Source organism: Hyperolius riggenbachi, chromosome 2 (genome assembly GCF_040937935.1).
Source record: "Hyperolius riggenbachi isolate aHypRig1 chromosome 2, aHypRig1.pri, whole genome shotgun sequence".
NCBI lineage: Eukaryota > Metazoa > Chordata > Amphibia > Anura > Hyperoliidae > Hyperolius > Hyperolius riggenbachi.
In genome coordinates, this window is record NC_090647.1 from 488,615,585 (window position 1) to 488,635,815 (window position 20,231).

Consider the following 20,231-nt stretch of genomic DNA (forward strand, 5'->3'; position numbering starts at 1 on the left):
GCAGACGCTTGTCAGCCAATCAGGTGCACTGTCATACACCGTTTGCCTGCTGTACCATACCTAGCAGGAATTACATAGATTAGCATTCAGGTGGGAGGCTTCGGTTGGACGCAATCGTGAATTGCGTCGTTTAACAGGGACTCCCCGTGTAGGCACATCTCCCACACGGTCCCCTCCCTAACCACTCACCTGTCAACCGCATCGTAGAAGCTGCAAAAAATAAAATTTAAAATCACAAACACTGGTCCACATGACAGCCCAGGGGCCCCAGGTCTCTCTCACTCACTGGGGCCCCCAAACCACCATGCAACACCTAGAAGGAAGTGCGGGCAAGCCCTGGACCTCTCACCTCCAGGGAACTCACCCCACCACCTCTAAACTGAATGCCAACTGCAACAAACACAATTGCTAACTTCCAGTCAGAGCAATATCCTGCCTCTATCTGGCCAGCAGACGCTTGTCAGCCAATCAGGTGCACTGTCATACACCCTTTGCCTGCTGTACCATACCTAGCAGGAATTACATAGATTAGCATTCAGGTGGGAGGCTTCGGTTGGACGCAATCGTGAATTGCGTCGTTTAACAGGGACTCCCCGTGTAGGCACATCTCCCACACGGTCCCCTCCCTAACCACTCACCTGTCAACCGCATCGTAGAAGCTGCAAAAAATTAAATTTAAAATCACAAACACTGGTCCACATGACAGCCCAGGGGCCCCAGGTCTCTCTCACTCACTGGGGCCCCCAAACCACCATGCGACACCTAGAGGGAAGTGCGGGCAAGCCCTGGACCTCTCACCTCCAGGGAACTCACCCCACCACCTCTAAACTGAATGCCAACTGCAACAAACACAATTGCTAACTTCCAGTCAGAGCAATATCCTGCCTCTATCTGGCCAGCAGACGCTAGTCAGCCAATCAGGTGCACTGTCATACACCCTTTGCCTGCTGTACCATACCTAGCAGGAATTACATAGATTAGCATTCAGGTGGGAGGCTTCGGTTGGACGCAATCGTGAATTGCGTCGTTTAACAGGGACGCCCCGTGTAGGCACATCTCCCACACGGTCCCCTCCCTAACCACTCACCTGTCAACCGCATCCTAGAAGCTGCAAATTATTGCTCTGACTGGAAGTTAGCAATTGTGTTTGTTGCAGTTGGCATTCAGTTTAGAGGTGGTGGGGTGAGTTCCCTCTAGGTGTCGCATGGTGGTTTGGGGGCCCCAGTGAGTGAGAGAGACCTGGGGCCCCTGGGCTGTCATGTGGACCAGTGTTTGTGATTTTAAATTTATTTTTTGCAGCTTCTAGGATGCGGTTGACAGGTGAGTGGTTAGGGAGGGGACCGTGTGGGAGATGTGCCTACACGGGGCGTCCCTGTTAAACGACGCAATTCACGATTGCGTCCAACCGAAGCCTCCCACCTGAATGCTAATCTATGTAATTCCTGCTAGGTATGGTACAGCAGGCAAAGGGTGTATGACAGTGCACCTGATTGGCTGACTAGCGTCTGCTGGCCAGATAGAGGCAGGATATTGCTCTGACTGGAAGTTAGCAATTGTGTTTGTTGCATCTAATGAGAGGCTTCAGCTTCAGAGATGGCCAATAAAATGCATATAATTGCATGCAGAATTCAAGCAAATGGGGTGCGGCTTGCAATTGGGTTGTTCTAATGTAAATCTGCATACAATTTGCATATTTTATGCATTTTGTTGACCATCTCTGGCTTTATTAATACTGGAGATACATTTTATGCTGAGATGCAGTCTTTAAAAAAAAAAAAACAACTACTATCAGTATGCAGGAGTGCTACTACCAACTACCCCAGGTCAAACACACATCTGACCAACTGCACTCCTATTATAAAATGAAAATATCGAACATTGGACATGTATTGCAGCAGATACACGTGGGGGCAGGGCTATATAAAAGATTATTTTCTCTTCCCTCCAAGGGCACCTTATTAGCTGCTGCATGTACCACTCTCTCAAGCTCCTCAATCCAATAATGGCCATTTGACAAGCAAGTATGTCATACATGCTGCTGAATACCACTAGATGGAGTTCACTTTTTTTAACCCATTAGCAACTTCAAGAGTTATCTTGTTTGAGATAAGTGCGCTGCTTTTGACTTCAGTTAGCAGAACTCGTTGTGCTGTAAATTCTTGGAATGCTCAGATCTCTCTACTGAGCAGAAATTATAGAAACTGAAAGCTGAAGTCCTCTGTTATTGTCTCACACTGCCCCTAGTGACTAAGTGGCCATAAATACACATTGCAGCAGTACTAATTAGAAGCAGGGAAATGTCACAAATAAGGAAAAAAATGCACTAAAATAAATTGTCCTGGAGCACTTGCAAGCCTCTAAATTGGCTGCTAAAGGGTTAAAGGCCATGTCCAGGTTGTAATCAGTCAAGTTAATATTGTGATCCTCCCACCTCTTATTTACCTGTTAATGTGTTTATTGAAGGCAGATGGCACTTCGCAATAGTACAACAAGTTTGAGTAGGCACAATAATATATTCTCCAAGCAGCAATAGGCAGGAGGACACTGGATACAGGCATGCATTGCAGCAATGGGGAGGAGGACATTGTATACGGGCACCAAAGGCAGCAAGAGGGAGGAGGACACTGGGTACGGGCACCAAAGGCAGCAAGAGGGAGGAGGACACTGGGTACAAGCACCAATGGCAGCTATAGGGAGGAGGACACTGGATACAAGCACCAATGGCAGCTATAAGGAGGAGGACACTGGATACAGGCACCAATGGCAGCAAGAGGGAGGAGGAAACTGGATACAGGCAGCAATAGGGAGGAGGACACTGGGTACAGGCAGCAATGGAAGCAATAGGGAGGAGGACACTGGGTACAGGCACCAATAGCAGCAAGAGGGAGGTCAATTGATACAGGCACCAATAGGGAGGAAGACACTGGGTACAGGCACCAATGGCAGCAATAGGGAGGAGGACACTGGGTACAGGCACCAATGACAGCAATAGGAAGGAGGACACTGGGTACAGGCACCAATGACAGCAATAGGGAGGAGGACACTGGATACAGGCACCAATGGGGAGGAGGACAGGATACGGGCACCAATGGCAGCAAGAGGGAGGAGGACACTGGGTACAGGCACCAATGACAGCAATAGGGAGGACACTGGGTACAGGCACCAATGACAGCAATAGGGAGGAGGACACTGGATACAGGCACCAATAGGGAGGAGGACAGGATACGGGCACCAATGGCAGCAAGAGGGAGGAGGACACTGGATACAGGCACCAGTAGCAGCAGTAGGGAGGAGGACAATAGGTACAGGCACCAATGACAGCAGTGGGGAGGACACTGGATACAGGCAGCAAAGGCAACAAAAGGTGGAGATAACTGGGTATAGCCACTGATGGCTACAGTAGGAGATCATAGAGTACTGGGAGCAAGAGCAAGACTTTTGAGGAGGAGGTCACCGGTTAAGGACAGCGATGGAACATGCAGAAAAACAGCTTCTAGTTTGGTTTCTCCTGATCTGCACAGTACAATCAGTATTTGCTCATGAGACTGCCCTAGCGATAGCAGTCCGGTTTCTAATTACACTTCACCTGTGCAATCACCTGTGTACCTAGAGCCATACTTCTGCTAGCTTGTCCTTGCATGACCCTCTTCTTCCTCCCTCTCTGACAGATGACAAGTCATTCCAGTGTGAAATGTGCTACAGATTCTTCTCCACCAATAGCAACCTGTCCAAGCACAAGAAGAAGCATGGTGAGAAGAAATTTGCCTGCGAGGTGTGTAACAAGCTGTTCTACAGAAGAGACGTCATGTTAGAGCACCACCGGAGGCACCTGGAAGGTAAGACATTTTATAACGTAAGAGTTGTTTTGGGCATCAGGCTTTGTTAGGCACCTTACCCACATACTGCAATTTCCACCGTCTTTTCCAAACCGCTACACGATCTGCAGGGACATCAGAAGTGCATAGACTGCACTGTCTGTCCCCATGCACGCGTTCCGGTTCACTGCGGAATCGCGACGCATACCTGCCAACAGAAATATGCAAACCCATTGCAATTTGTATTTATTAAATAGATTGAATGGCATTGCCGAAAATCGCATCGGAATGGAAGTGTCATGCGTTGCGTTCGCACTTCAGTCTCCCAATGGGTTAAAGTGGGGAAGGGGCCTTTTTCACTTGCTATGATTCACTTAGAAAAAACTGATTGCTTGCATTTTGACTATCGCAAGAGCACTGCAATAACATATCGCTGTGCTCTTTATTTTTTTTTCCACTCATGCGTTTTGATTTTTCCCAAGAGCAACCAGCTCCCTGCATGATTTTTGATTCATTTGTACATGACTGATCGCAGCGCCATTGTGGGTAGTGGAAAAGAAGGTCGTACAATCACATCACAGCGTGATTTTACATTTCCTGGTGGAAAATCAGCCTTATGGTGACCATACGCGGTACAATAAAAGCGTTCAATTTCCCTGTTTATTCAAACAAAACTATCAAATGAAAGTCGAAAGAAATTTTTTTTTTTCGCTCAAGAAAAACGAACGATTATTCCTTTTTTTTTTCCCCAATTAAAAATCCAACTGGACATGTTGAAAAAATCTTCATATACGATTATTTTTTTTCTGGCTTTTCTGTCAAATTAAATGTTTGTGTATGGTACCTCGAACAACTGTGAAAACAGACCAGATTTATTTGTAAATCCTTTACTGTCCTGACCTCCCACCTATTAATTTTCTGAAACTCAGAGCAGTATATCCATCCCACAAAGTCTGGCAGCCTGTTCTACAAGGCATTCAGGTCAGAATACAGACGGGCAACATCACAGCTATGCTCCTTGTTAATCAGGAGCTGGGCAAACTCAGCATTTGGGTAAAACATAATGGGGTTGATATAAATTCCTTGTGCAGGCTCGTGTCTCTCTCAAAAAACAAGCGACACCCATGCTAACCTAGAAATAAAAAACACATATAGAAGTAGATAAATACTACTTCTATTTACATAACAGATGTATTTTGCTATCCACGTAATGATTCCTGTGATTTTATGAAGGAAAAGCAGAAAATCCTATTCTAGGCAGTGGCCATCTTGGCAAGCTAATGCTGACATCATATCCTCCCTGACTCTTGTTTCCCTCTCCCTTCTATTGCTCATTGTGTATTCATTCGCTGCCCTCCTCCCAGAGTCTTCAGACACTCCCACTGAGGTGTATACTAGGAACGGCATTGTTTTTTTTTTTTTCCTTCTTCCCTTTCTTCCTTTTCTCCTCCAATCGCTGAGTCACCTCAGCCTTGCTTGTAAACACAAGTGAGCAGTGGTGTTTCAGATAAGAAAGCTAGGCAGGGAAATAAATGGAAGAGGAGGAATATATTATAGATAAAAAGAACTCCCAGCATTCAACTCTTTGGCACTCTTTGGCACTAGGGCCAGTGCTCCTAAAGTATGTGATAACTATAAACCATAACAGCAGAAAAAGTTTTGCTAGTTTTGAATGCAGGATTAGCATCTTTATCACTTAATACACTCAGACCAGTTGCTGTTGAAATTTGATTTTTATGGTGAGTACCGCTTTAATGCATACAGTAGTAAAGGCCCGTGCACACACTAGATTGATGTTGCCTGATGGGTATTGGAAACTGATCTCTAGGGGTGACATCTGTGGGCTGAGGCTGTACAGACGCATAGTCGGCCTAAGGCTGATGGCGCATTTGGTTGCAATGGGGAGGGAGGGTAGACGGAGGGCCGACAAATGGCCCATGTGTGACGTCACACGGGGGGCTGGACGAGCAGCAAGAATAAACCTTTTGGCTGAAATGATGTGCTGGGTGTTTCTGGACACACCCTGCATTATCGGCAGAGGCGGTCATTACTGGCTGCCTTAGCCAGCTTTAATCTAGCGACTGTACGGGCTTTTATTTTGTATTAATTAGCAATACACACAATGAGATGAATACATATTTTTTTAAATGGCTGGGTTGTGTAGCTCCATTTCCAATTTTTTGGGAAAAGCAGCTGTCCAGACGCTCCTCTCTGTTCTATTATTCAACCACATGATGTGGTCACAGATGCTTGTAGGGGGCAGTAGTCGGAATCTCCCTGTATACACATATGGCGTGACTCCACCCACCTCTTCCACTTACTGAAAGATTAACTCTGTGGCCAGCACTAAAGCTGAGCAATTATTTCCTGGTCAGTCTGTCAGTAACACATTTTTGATCATCCTGGGATGAATTTAATACATTTATTGCTACACTTATCCTTTAATGATGTGCAAGAGTATATAACACGCAATTAATTGTTTTTTTTTCTTCTTGTTTACAATGGGGCCCCCAGCAGGTGTGAGACGGGTAAAGCGTGAGGCTATCCAGCAGGCAGCAGATCATTCCATAAAGTACAAGAAGGAGCCCTCCGGCTGTCCCGTGTGTGGGAAGGTGAGCCCTTGGTTACGATATAGCAGTGATGGCTAACCTTGGCACTCCAGCTGTGCTGGATCTACAAGTCCCATGAAGCATTGCAATACTCTGACAGCTCTAAGCATAACTCAGTGAGGCAGAGGCATGATGGAATTTGTAGTTTTGTCACAGCTGGAGTGCCAAGGTTAGCCATCACTGCGATATAGCAATGTCATATTGTTGACTTCTTCCTTTTCTGACCAGACCCACCAGTGGACCCAAAGGAATTTAATAGTCCTTTACTGACAAAGGATTGCAAAGAATACTATTGTCTTGTTAAAACAAAAGGTCCCATATATGCAAACTTCACCTCCATGTAAATGAAAAGCAACACTCCTTATTCATCACTTAAAGGATAACTGAAGCGTGAGGGATATGGAGGCTGCCATATTTATTTCCTTTTAAGAAATACCAGTTTCCTGGCTAGCTTGCTGATCTAATACTAATACTTTTAGCCATAGACTGTGAACAAGCATACGGAGATCAGGTGTTTCTGACATTGTCAGAGCTGATTATCTGCATGCTTGTTTCTGGTGTGATTTAGACATTACTGCAGCCAAATAGATCAGCAGGACTGCCAGGCAACTGGTATTGTTTAAGAGGAAAAAAAATATGGCAGCCTCCATATAGTCTTCACTTCAATTGTACTTTAATGATTTTGAGTGAAATATACAAATGCATTTCTTTGTACCTCTTAGCCATGTATATGTGCAGATTCATCAGTTTATGCTATACTGATAGCCTGTTAAGGTTATAAAAGCATGAAATCCAACTTGCAGGCAACTGTTTTAAACTTTCAAATTCATCCGCTCAAGATTTTGATAGTTATAGATCTGATGGACTTTGTAGATAAAGGTATTGCTGTATATCTAGTTACATCACAGAGAATCAAAACCACCAGGGTGGTTTTGTACAGGATTTCCAAAGCACAGGGCAAGTCCATTGTTCTTTAACTTGCCCCGCTTGCTCCATTTTGCCAAGTTGTGCGCCATGCCATTGGCCCTCTTCCATAGCAACAGAGCACGTCACAAGATTGCAGCCTAGCGGCGGGATTGTACAGCCTTGGCCCCCAACTGTCTCCTGAGGGATCATGTCCCGATCCCTGGCAGTTTAGTTCAGACATCAGCCAGATTTGTTGCATCTAATATGCTGGTGATATGAGATTCATGCTATTATTGGCACACTGACTTTGTAGTCTTGAAGTTCTAGATCCAGTACCCGACACTATTGGCAAAGAGTTCATATGTTGGTTCTGCCTTTTACATAGGATTTTTCAGGTACTCCAGTTCCCCAGTACCAGATATCGACACAAAAAAAGAATAAAAAAATCAACCTCTGTATGGCCACTTTAACGTGCTCAAAATTAGAACTTTTTGTGGCCGATTTTGCACCTGGCAGTGCATTTGTGGCGGTATGCTCCGCTCCTATCGCATTGTGCAAAATGTCTTTCATATGAAGTGCCGCCCTCCTGCACGCTCCTCGCCGCCCCTTGCTCAGTGATGTACTCCCTGCTGGACTGGAAGTACGTCTCTAGGATTCCCGTTTTTCCCCGTTTTCCATGCATGCGCGCCGCACTGCTGCCATCAATATATTTAACATTTCTGCATTGGCTTACATTACTTCTGCTGCCACTCCATCGCTGCGGAAGTCCAACAGTAACGTGCTGTTGACTTTGCAGCTGATCTGGCCCTTCCAGAGCAACGCGACGCTGTAAGTTTGCTAGACCCCATTGTCTTGCATTGTCGTTGGCTCGTTGCGTTACCCTGTGGTAAAACAGGGTAGCACAACGCATACTTCAAAGGCAAGTGTAAAAGGGGCCTAACTGTTAATACTGAATAGAAGAATCATTCCTGCCTTTCCCCTGCAGATGTTTTCCTGTCGCAGTAATATGAACAAGCACCTCCTCACTCATGGAGACAAGAAATACACCTGCGAAATCTGCGGACGCAAATTCTTCCGCGTGGACGTCCTCCGAGATCACATCCACATCCACTTCAAGGTATTTGTTCTGTAAGAGCCTGTGTATTGGATGTTAGAGCCAGCTCTCAGCTCTCCTAATACTGATTGTCTATGATTAGGATATCGCCCTGATGAATGACCAGCAGCGGGAAGAGTTCATTGGGAAGATTGGGATCTCTTCTGAAGACAACGATGATAACTCAGATGGCAGTGCTGACTCTGAGCCCCACAAGTATGCCTGCAAGAGGTGCCAGGTACGACTTGCCCTGCAGATTACAGTCCATAGTGGCCTAAAACTGCAAGATTCAGCAAATTACTAGTTTGGACTACAGTATCTTGTCATTAACAGTTTTGTGCTTTCGATACTGCAAAGTGCATGTAAAAACTAGTTGGTACGGCATTTTGGGCAATTGCCCTATCTCAAGTTGGACACTTGAGTGGCAACAGCCTGAAACATTGTGCCAAGTCGCAATGTGGTACTTTGCTGCAGTCACAGTATCGCAATAAAGGGCACTACACCTGCTAAGTTAAGGCAGAGTAATTTTGTGTTGGCTGAACTTACAGTTCATTGACCTAAGCAAACTGTGGGATGCGCCTCCACTCTTGGGGAGGGGGGGGGGTGGTTGGTTCAAGACAGGAAAACTATTAACTGTATTTTAGTGGTCACACTTGTCTTTGAGGCAAGGAATACACTTGCTAGAATCGTACACGTTTTCACACGGACAGCAAAGTGAGCACGGCTGCACTGGCCATTCAAGTCAATGGCCTCACTCAGAAAATGGGCATTTGTTGGCGTTCATTTGCCTTTTGCAGTCGTGTTCACCAAGTGTCTCTAAATCACACAGCTTTCTGCTTTTTCCTGCAAAACGTGTGCATTGACAATTACAATTTAGCTTGCAGCATATGAAAAATTACGGGCACAAAATTGGAACGCACTGTGATGTAGACCCATAGGTGCACTATGGCGAAAAATTGTAAAATTTAAAATATGTGCAAACCTAGACAAATAAGAAGTATGTTTATTCCAGAGTAAAATGAGCAGTACATTACTTTTCTCCTAGGTTGTTGTCACTTACAGTAAGTAGTAGAAATCTGACAGAAATGACAGGTTTTGGACTAGTCCGTCTCTTTATAGGGGATTCTCAGCAAGGCTTTTATTCTTTATAAAGATATTCCCTAAAAAAAGTTTTAAACCATGATGCTGGCCAGCTTCCCTGCTCGCTACACATTTTTTTTGCAGTTGGACAGAGCAACCGCCATTCACTGAGTGCTTTTGAAAATAAATAAATCTCTGAGAATCGCCCCATGAAGAGATGGACTAGTCCAAAACCTGTCTGTTCTGCCAGATTTCTACTGCCTACTGTAAGTGACAGCAACATAGGAGAAAAGTAATTTATGGCTCATTTTACTCTGGGGAAAAAAAGCATACTTCCTGTTTGTCTATGTTTGCACATATTTTAAAACTTTACAATTTTTTTTTGCCATAGTGCCCCTTTAAGGAGTCTCAACCAAAAGAACTCCTTGCTGAATAGGTGCTACTGAACAGGAAGAGCCAAGATTTGAACACAGGTCTCCTGTGTCAGAGGCAGAGCTCTTAACCATTCCACTACCCAGCTACTGCTTGAGAAAACCGACAAGTGTGACACCTAATACAATATGTGTGATTGCAGGAGGGATGTGCATCTCCCCAGGCTGAACAGCAGATGAGTGCATATTACAATTCACCTATTCCTTGACAGAGACCTATATCTGTCTGCAGATTTGCTTTAAAACAACATTTACAGTCTTAAGCTGCTGTAAAAGTGAATTCAGGTTGTTGGGCAACCATAATCTTGCTGGCTGTCACATGCCACATAGCAATGCCACGTAGTAAGTGATAAATCATAAGGCCCAGGAGATCTCATGTGAATCCCTTTGTCAACACTTTATGAATGAAATCTGATGTTCTGCCATAATTTATTCCAGATCTCATTTGCTCGGGGGAAGGAATATCTAAAGCACATCATGGATGTCCACTCGGAAAACGGCTACAACTGCACTATTTGTCATCGACGATTCGCTCTCAAAGCAACGTACCACGCCCACATGGTCATCCACCGTGAGAACCTCCCAGATCCAGAGGTGCAAAAGTAAGCATCCTGTAACCAAATTCCTACCGTACTGTAATTTGTCACGGACAGATCATAAAATTAAATTCCATTTACCCCCTGCTCTATGTTTATTATGCAGTCTACATGCAGTCTGCATTTCAAGCATTCCAATGTAATTATAAATGTTTCTGCTGTAATGAATTTTATCTCAGTCAGCCTGGCTCTATTCTGGTACATTGCTGGGGAGAAGGAAGTTATCTGCTCTCCCACATTCCTGCTCCTCACTGATTGGCTGATGGCAGTTCAGTGTGATACAAGGCTAAGAAGGGAAATACACCTCACCCCTCTGCACAAGCTGCTGAAATACGATCTATGCTGTGCTCACTTGAGTTTACAAAGCAAGCTACATTTTGTCAGTGGAGTTTCCAAGGAAAAAAAAAAAAAAAAGAGTAAGGGAGGAAATGACAGCATGGTTGGCTTCAGTCAGAGGCAGTTACGATGCAAAATGCCTGGAACAGTTTCCTCTTTATTTACTATATAGGATACACTGAAATAAAAATGAGGACTATACAATACACATATTATGTAAGTAGAACAAGTATTTACTTATATATGTGTTGTTTTTTTTTGGGGGGGGGGGGGGGGGGGCGATGACTCCAATATTATTGATCAAGGGCTGGCTGGACATCAAATACACAAATCTCAGATACTTCAACTTCAAATACACAAATCGATATAAAGGCAGTTCAGCATGTTGGTGCTGGAATTTCTTTCTGATCTAATTGTGTATGGTCACCATAAAGCCGGCATTAAAAACATACCTTTGTATATTACTTGTTATGCTTCTCCTGTGCATGACCTATTACTGTATGCTCACGTTGTATGTTTGTGCTGTATTTTTTGTTTTGTGCAGATATATACATCCTTGCGAAATTTGTGGCCGGATTTTCAACAGCATAGGAAATCTGGAGAGGCACAAACTTATCCATTCAGGTATCAGATTTAAATGACTTGCTATAGTGAGTTCTGTAGAATCTTTGGAAGTGATGAGCAATCTTTAATAGTGGAATTCTTTTGGACCAACACTACCTTAAGGCACCTCTGAATGGGGAAATAAACTATTGAATTAAGCAAAAAAATAAATAAAAAGCGGTTTTACTTACCTGGGGTTTCTTGCAGCCCCCTGCAGTCCAGCCTGTGCCCGTGCCGTCCAGTTAACCGCACTGCTCCTCTCAAAGCTGGCTGGTTGCAGGCTACTGTGCATGTGTGGCTCCCGTAGCAGAGAGCGTTCTGTGCATGCGCCGTAGTGATTGTTACATACTGTGCATGTGCAGAACTCTGCTGTTCATGGGATTGCGATGAGGAGGTACTAGGCTGTGCATACAGCTGTTCGAAGGGCAATACAGCTGACCACAGGATGGTGGAGTGATGGCACGGGCACAGGACAACTGCAAGAGATGGAAAGAAGCCCCAAGTATGTTGAACTGAGCTTTTTTTTTTTTTTTAATCAATTTAGATTTCCTTTAACATACACCTGAATCCATAAAAATAACCTGTCAGGGGAAAAACATGACACAGTTACTTACCTTATTAGGATTTCCCTTGTTGTCGTATCGGGCACTCCTGCTCCCTCGCTCTTCTGTAATTACACATCTCAATTTCTGCACACGCACAGTAATTGCACTGACCCTCTGCTTCCTTCCGGGTCAGCACCAACTTCTGTAATACATTAGTTACATCTGTTCTTTAGGGCCCTTTCACACTAGAGGGCTTTTTCAGCGTTTTAACGCCACGGCCATAGTTGGCGTTTTCCAAGATAAAATGAAAGTCCATAGACTTTCATTTTACCTTTCACACTCAACGCTGCGTTTTGGAGCGTTGCGTTTAGAAGCTCCCAGGAGCTTTTTTTTTTTATGGCTGACCGCGGCGTTCCTCATTACAATTGATAGTAACGTGTTGGAGTTAAAACGCCTTCAAAACGTCTTCAGCCAAAACGCAGCGTTTTAGCCTTTTACCGCTGCCTGTAGTGTGAAAGAGCCCTTAGTGTAGAGCAGTGGACAGGCTGTAATGTTCCTGATTGCCACAAGAGGGCGCACACATGCAATATTAGTGCCACTGTTTCAAAATGTATCCATATGCAGTACCTGGCTGGCTCTGCCTGCAGTCACGCTTCACAGCTCTCCTGCTGCATAGTGAGAGCTGAGAGACAGGTGGTAACCATGCCTCTAGCAAGGACGAAGGAGAAGGTGGAGAGGAGATCATAGAGGCGGCGAAGGGGTTAAACTGCCGCTTCCTCTCCCCTGCATCAATATTCTGTCAGAAGTCGAAGATCACGGGACGGCAGAGCGGGGGCAAATGATGGTGAGGTTTGTGCTGTGACTCGGTCACAGCACATGCAGCACAGAAAAACACTGTTCTTAATTAAAACACAGCATGCGGTTCAGGGGTACTTTAAGCCCATGGATGACTGGGATTACCTCATCCTGAGAAGCCTGTTGCTGCTCATTATCTTTGGGGCAGGGCCGGGCCGAGGCATAGGCTGGAGAGGCTCCAGCCTCAGGGCGCAGTGTAGGAGGGGGCGCAAAATTCATTGAGCTGTCATTCCTAATTGTGTTTGAAGCAGAAAGAAATAAGAAAAGGGGATACATAGCAGTGACTGCAAGCCAGATAACTAGATATTAAGGTGTTGGGGAGGTTGTGGGCCCTGTGGCACCTCTTAGTCTAATAGCAATCAGTGTGTGACGGCTGGGGTGGGAGGGATGGAGGGGCGCACTTTGGTGTCTCAGCCTTGGGTGCTGGAGGACCTTGTCCCAGCTCTGCTTTGGGGTCCATCCTTTTCCCGGTCCTCTTCTGTCCCAAGCCTCCTGGAAGTTCCCCCGAGCGGTGCCAAGCAATTTGGAACTGTGCAAGTTCTGAACCGTACATGCGTAATGACAGAATGCATAGTGGATGAGGTTTGTTTTTTTGTTTTTTTTGCTGTGCATGCACGGTTCAGAATTCATGGATGCGCATCGCTAGTCACTGCTGGAGGAAAATCTGAGAGGGTTTTCCACAGAGGCTGTCAAAGAAGAGGGACTGGTATCAGGAGGGACGTCAAACAATGGGCAGCACCAGGCTTTGCAGGGTAAGGTCATCTAGGCCACCATGGGCTTGATTCAATTTTTTTTCCCGGATTCAAAACACCTTGAAATTCTCCCTTTTTTCTGGATCTGCATAGATACTATAGAATATCATTTTTACTGTTGTACACCTTACATGTTGGTATTGAGAAATCCTTTCATTCCAGCTCATTACATTGGTGTTTTGTTCCAGGGGTGAAAAGCCACGGGTGTGATCAGTGCGGAAAGTCATTTGCCAGGAAGGACATGTTGAAGGAACACATGAGAGTCCATGACAATATCCGAGAGTATCTCTGTGCAGAGTGCGGCAAAGGTAGCGTGTGTAGCTCAACTGAACCCAATACTAAACAATGGCTGTCAGACTGATGAGTATAATCCGTGTGTAGAAGCAAAGTTGTGGGCAACATATGGTGCTCATGAGTCAGATTTGCTTGCCAGTGCAATATATGTTTTATGTTTAACTGAAAATGGATAAAGTAGAAGAGAAATATGTAGATAAGGAAAACAAGCTTCATCCATGGCACTGCCTCTGACACCACCTTCAGGCCTCTTTTCCAAGAGCAGCTGAAGATAGTAGCAATTCACCTCGAAAACATCAGTGTAAACTTAGTCTTAAAGGATTCCTGAACTGAGAAGGTGAATATACTGCTGACTCTGTTTCAGAATTTTTTTCTAAAGGGGCTGTGACTCCAGTGGCTGCATGCTTCCTCTAGGTATAATGCTGCTAGAGCATGACAGCCAAGTAACTGGCTAAGGATGGCAGCATGTATCCATCTTTTCACTTCATGTAGCTGGTATATTGATTGTCCATGTCACCTCTGATCCCAAGGAATGAAGACGAAACACGCTCTGCGCCATCACATGAAGTTGCACAAAGGCATCAAGGAGTACGAGTGTGTAGAGTGCCACCGCAAGTTTGCACAGAAGGTCAACATGCTGAAGCACTATAAAAGGCACACTGGTAAGTGACCTCCCATTGTGGATTTCTCAGCGTCCGAGACCATTAACTATCTAATGCTGGGAATACACTGTTTCTGCCACAGATAGATGGCTCGATAGATCATTTCCGACATGTCCGATCTCCCGTTTGTTTCGCCGCACAATTTCTGATAGAAGTGACTGGAAAAGGATACGAGAAATGAGTGGAAGATAAGAGAATCGACTGCAGAATTGAGCGGCAGAAACGATCAAGCGGCAGAAATGCATCGTGTATTCTCAGCATTAACAGCAAAGTCTGAGTTGTGAATTTGCATAGCTGCAACCTAGACTATTTTAATAACAAATGTATGTTCAATATGTTAAATGCCCCTTTCGACTTCCAACATTTTTAAGTAGTGTATTTAAAGTGTACGCGAGACGAACCTCTGGTAATAGGATACTTAAGCATGGCTGTACTGCGAACAAGATCTTGCACAACCAACTGTAGCTTACTGCACAGGCGTAGTACGGCCGGGCTTATTTCGAAAAAAGGAGCACGGCCCCCAAGGTTCCAACACTCAAGGCCTTGTCAGTATTTTTTTTGGGGGGGGTGAAGGGGCTGGTGAGTGCGCTCAGATTTGGGGGACCGGAGGACAGTATAGGAAGCTTCTATTGGATCAAGTGGCTTGCCTTGTCTTGGGTATTTATTTATTTTCACCTTATATTCTCTTTAAAGAGACTCTAACAAAATGTTGAGCCTTATTTCTTCTATCCTATAAGTTCCTACAGCTGTTCTAATGCGCTCTGTCTTACTTCAGCCTTTCCTGGTTGCACAGTGGCTGTGTTATATCTGTTATATGATCTAATCTTCTCTCCTCTGTCGGGCTCAGGCAGTCAGGCTGGAATGTGCTGTGCTGCTTGTGATTGGATAGAAGCTATACACACCCTCTCCAGGCTCCCTGCACACTCTGTATGACTCACACACAGAGCTACTCTCAGCCTATGACTTGCTATGTCTTTTGTTTATAAACACTGCCTAAAACTGGCAATTACAAGCCAGGATCGCAGCAGGGAGTGGCAGAAACAGCACAGAGGGGCCCAGGAGAACATAATGAATAGAATGGTATGCTTTTTATTGTAAGAATTTTACAGTACAGATTCTCCTTAAGGTTTCCCCACTATCTCAATTGTTACTTAATCCACATCTCCTGATATCTGTTGCCAGTTTGACGCTAAGCAACTTATTACCACCGGAGTAAATCCAGCAACCCTATTAAATATATAAGGCATTTTGGGAGCCTATTAAGGTAGCTACATGGAGGCATGTTGATTTTTACTACTGAAAAACCTCTTCAGGAACACTTGGGTGATGTTTCAACGAGTGTTCCTGTAAGGCTCTGTTTCCGCTAGCTACGACCATCTGTTTGTTTCACACATAAAAAAATGCATTAGAACTTACAGACCATGTTAAATCAATGGGCTGTTTCCACACACTTGCAGACTCAATGGGCGTTCATGCTATAAATTAGATTGTGTGACTGGAACACTCAAAACTGTTTGTTGCATGTGGTTGTCTGGGAAACCATGCACAGATAGATGCTCCCGGTATTCTGCACAAGTAGAGTTTTTTGGCTTTTAGCTAAAGATGAGGCAGTGACATGGAGCACACTCTGAGTCTGCCTGATGCCTAAATAACCGCAAAACATTATATCCATCCTATATAGTATATACTGTAGTTGTGCCAATAGTTTCCCACTGGATGTGCCTTATTATTGCAGCCCCAGAGTATTACATGAGCCTACTAAAGTCTGACTTGTCCTGCAGGTATCAAGGATTTCATGTGTGAACTGTGTGGGAAGACCTTCAGTGAGAAGAACACAATGGAGACCCACAAACTGGTTCATTCAGGTGAATATAGCTCCTTATATGGAATGAAACCAGGTTTACACAAAGCGTGAGTGTTTACTGCAAGCAGTATCTCTAGAGATCATGTGATCCTAATAGGCCACAGGATGTCTCTTCCAATGGCTGGCAGCATTTTGCACCAGCCGCCACTTGTTACTGAAAATGGGTGGCCATTTGACTCCAGGGAAGGGGCTTTATGTTTCATACAATGCCATCTGCCCCTATTGATAAAAGCCACAACATTAAAAACTGAAAGGTGGAGTTAATAACAATGATTATTTCATTACCGTGATCCTTGTCATGGGGTGGGACATATTGGGCAGCAAGTGGACTGTCAGTACTTGAATGTAATGTGGTGGAAGAAGACAAGTGCCAAATTGGGATGGCTAGATGACTGGTTTAGATCATCCCTAAAATGGTTGGTCTTGTGTTTAGTTCCCAGTATGCATTGGTTAGTACCCACCACAGCTGGTCCAAGGAAGTACAACTGGTAGCTGGTATGCGGATCATGGGCACCCAAGTCTTATGGATCTTGGGGCAGAGTGAAGGCTCGGCTGTCTACTCTGATCCCACAGTCTTGTGTAGCTTCTCTAGCACGCATTGCTGAACTAATTTCCTGGTCCTGAAAGAAAGGTGTTGGCAAACATTGCACTGCATAGCCAAAGACCAGTCACCTTACCCATACATAGTGGCTAATGAGTACTGAATAAGGGCCTGATTCACAAAGCGGTGCAAAGTGTTTGCATGCCTGTGAAAAGCCCTTTATCACGCCTAAACTCAGTTTAGGCGTGATAAGAAGAAACTCGCGCGAATTTTCCGCGTGCAAAGTTTTCCGTGCGCAAGTGCGCAGCACCCGGCGCTTCGCGCGAAGCTCCCATTAAGCCCTATGGGATTTTGCGCGCGCGCGCTTACGCGCGGTAGCTTCGCGCGATGAGCAGCACAAATAGGTGATAACTCAGTGGTGCAAAGGTTATCACGCCTAAAGTCTTTTAGGCGTGATAACTGAGTTATCACCGCTTTGTGAATCAAGCCCCAAGACTGCAGTCACACCAACCTTTCAGCAAACTCATTAGGTTCCGCTATAAACCAGGGGAGGGTTACAGACTCTTGCCACCTACCGCATATAATGCAATAAAAAAAAAAAGGGGGGCAGTATTTGAAATGTGAGGAGGATCTGTTTGTTGGTAGACCACAGAGAAAGGTGTTACAGTAGTCCAGTTGGGATATGATGAGGTGAGTAGCTGCGAGTGATATTAGTAGATATCTTACATGTGTAGTGTTATGGCAACCTCCTTTCCTAATTTGCTGCCTGCTCTTTGTTACCTCTTTGCTATAGTAGGGAAGCAGTGGACGTGTGCGGTCTGCGATAAGAAGTACGTCACGGAATACATGCTCCAGAAACACGTCCAACTCACGCATGACAAAGTGGAAGCCCAGACCTGTCATCTCTGTGGAACGAAGGTCTCTACCCGAGCGTCCATGAGCCGCCATCTGAGGAGGAAACACCCAGGGGTAGGTGCTGCAAGAATGTTACAATGGTGACTCATTCCTTCCCCTTCCTGCTCCTCCTTTCATTTTTTCCCCTTCCATCCCTTCTTTTTCCCTCCCCTTACTCTCTTTCCCTCCCCTTCCTGCTCCTCTAATTATGGGTTTTTTAAATCCACTGGCAGCTGCAACACCACACACATCCTTGGTGCAGTCTATAAATACAATTGTGGACATTCAGAAAAAAATGATCCCTGAACTGTGGTTTTAAAAGCCAAAATGATGTTTCTGTGGTCTTTTAAACCTGTCAGTAGAGTTGTGCTTTCATGATCATATGATAGACGCAGTCCTCTTTTGGCTGGATTATTCATCCTGTCATTCTGTAGCTGGCAGAACAGGGTTTAAAATGACACTACTGAACTAGATGTCTTCTCATATGTAGGGGTGATCAATGAGATGAAAATAATTTCTCCTTGCTTTCAAATTTCATGAAAGTTTTATATGCACCTTTGAAAATGGTCCAGTCAGAAAAACTTACTGTCAATTTTTGTTAATCGAAGGTCAAGCTGCATAACCATTACATAAAATGATCTGCATCACATTGATCATCCCTAGTCTTCCGTAGAAAGAAACCACTAGGTGGCAGCAGTGTAAAACGGAATATTGCTAAAGCCTGATGGAACATTATAAGGTCTGGCTTTCTTTCTTTAACCCTTTTGGGACTGGCCCCTTAAAGGACTTAACAGTGCAAGGGGCCTAAAAAAAGTTATGTACCTCATAGCAATTGCAGACCTCAGGGCAGATGATCAGCAGCTTCCTTTTCACTTTGTTCTGCTCTGTTATGTAAATCCAGGTTTCATTGCAGGGCCCAACCCTCCCCAGGGTCGCCTTATCTGATGACCGCTGTGAATCGGCGCTTTAAAAATCTATTGCCTGCGCAGTTCACCGAGCCGCTTCAGCGGCTGCGCAGGGTTTCAGCCCTGTCCCCAGGCCGTCTTCTCTCCCACCGCTCTAATTTGCTCTGATCTACGCAGCCGCACTAGCGGCTCGGCGAACTGCGCAGGCAATAGATTTTTACAGCGACAATTCAGAGCGGCCATCAGATAAGGCGACCCTGGGGAGGGTCGGGCCTCTGCAATCAGCGCCACCTTAGACTAGTATAGGAATCACATATATAGCAGCGCTCAGTGAGTAACGTCGGCGCCGTCAGAAGACTGAGCCGAAGTTGCTTAAAAAACACAATAATTCGGCCTCCAGCAATCGCTGGAGGCCGAATTATATCATTCCCCCCACTATCCATGATGGCCTGGAGGGGGAATAGTAATTAACACAGCCCGGACTTGTGCAGAAGCAGGATCAGCCATATACCGGCTGTATCCTACGCCCAAGTCTACTAGCACCGATTTCAAATGTATGCCCTGCAATGAAAGCTGGATTTACATAACAGAGCAGAACAAAGTGAAAAGGAATCTGCTGATAGTCTGCCCTGAGGTCTGCAATTGCTATGAGGTACATAACTTTTTTTTTTTTTTTTTGGCTCCTCGCATTGTAAGTCCTTTAAGGGCCAAAGCCATCCTTTCCCTATTTTTACATTGTGATTACTGTGAGCCAATCACAGTAATCACGGGTCAGGAGCAGAACCGCCAATACACATCATACTAAACTGTCAAGCTGTGATAATTTGGCCTTGTTTTTAAGCCACAGAAACTCGACAATTTAGTCATTGAGTAATCCACAAATTCCTACGTAAACCAAAGTATTCTAGGGTCTGTGTGGCCATCTTTGCCTCAATTAAAGCTTGGCTGAAATTGGGTGGCACAAAAAGACAATGATCCTAAGTACTAAAGCAAATCTACACCAGAGTGGATGAAAAAGAAAAGACTTGAGATGTTGCAATGGCCTAGTCAATGTCCAGACCTCAACCCAATCAAAATGCTGTGGTAGGAACTAAGAGAGCTGTGTATAAACAAATGCCCACAAACCTTAGTAAACTGAAGCAGTGTTGTAAAGAAGAGTAGGCCAACATTCCTCCATAATGCAATTATAAGGCTGTTCAGCAAACTACTAAATTATGGGGTGTACTTAGCTTTCCACATATGGCTTCTACATTTTGTATTAATTTATGTTGTGATCTTTGAATCGTTAGAACGGAAAGAGGGCATAGTTTATATTTCTTAAGAGTGTAACGTTTGTGTTATTCCTGCTGTCTGTGCTTCTACTTTAAAGCATACTCGCACTCAAATGAAGTTGTGTCCATCGCCCAGGGATTTGAAAGTGAAATTCCACCTTTGTTTGAAATAAAAAAAA

At 44.7% G+C, this 20,231-nt stretch overlaps 1 protein-coding gene across 5 annotated transcripts in view; it reads left to right on the forward strand.

Moving 5' to 3' along the window:
- PRDM15 (PR/SET domain 15) overlaps nt 1-20,231 on the forward strand; it is an 87,540-nt gene that overhangs the window by 57,752 nt on the left and 9,557 nt on the right. For 4 of the 5 annotated variants that reach the window (XM_068270384.1, XM_068270386.1, XM_068270382.1 and 1 more), the window contains 10 exons: nt 3,669-3,836; nt 6,330-6,427; nt 8,316-8,447; nt 8,527-8,661; nt 10,373-10,536; nt 11,411-11,490; nt 13,810-13,929; nt 14,446-14,577; nt 16,359-16,442; nt 17,776-17,951. In XM_068270384.1, the coding sequence (XP_068126485.1) occupies nt 3,669-3,836; nt 6,330-6,427; nt 8,316-8,447; nt 8,527-8,661; nt 10,373-10,536; nt 11,411-11,490; nt 13,810-13,929; nt 14,446-14,577; nt 16,359-16,442; nt 17,776-17,951 (1,289 nt within the window). The remainder of the gene's footprint in view (nt 1-3,668; nt 3,837-6,329; nt 6,428-8,315; nt 8,448-8,526; nt 8,662-10,372; nt 10,537-11,410; nt 11,491-13,809; nt 13,930-14,445; nt 14,578-16,358; nt 16,443-17,775; nt 17,952-20,231) is intronic. The other variant, XM_068270383.1, reaches the window with a different exon arrangement.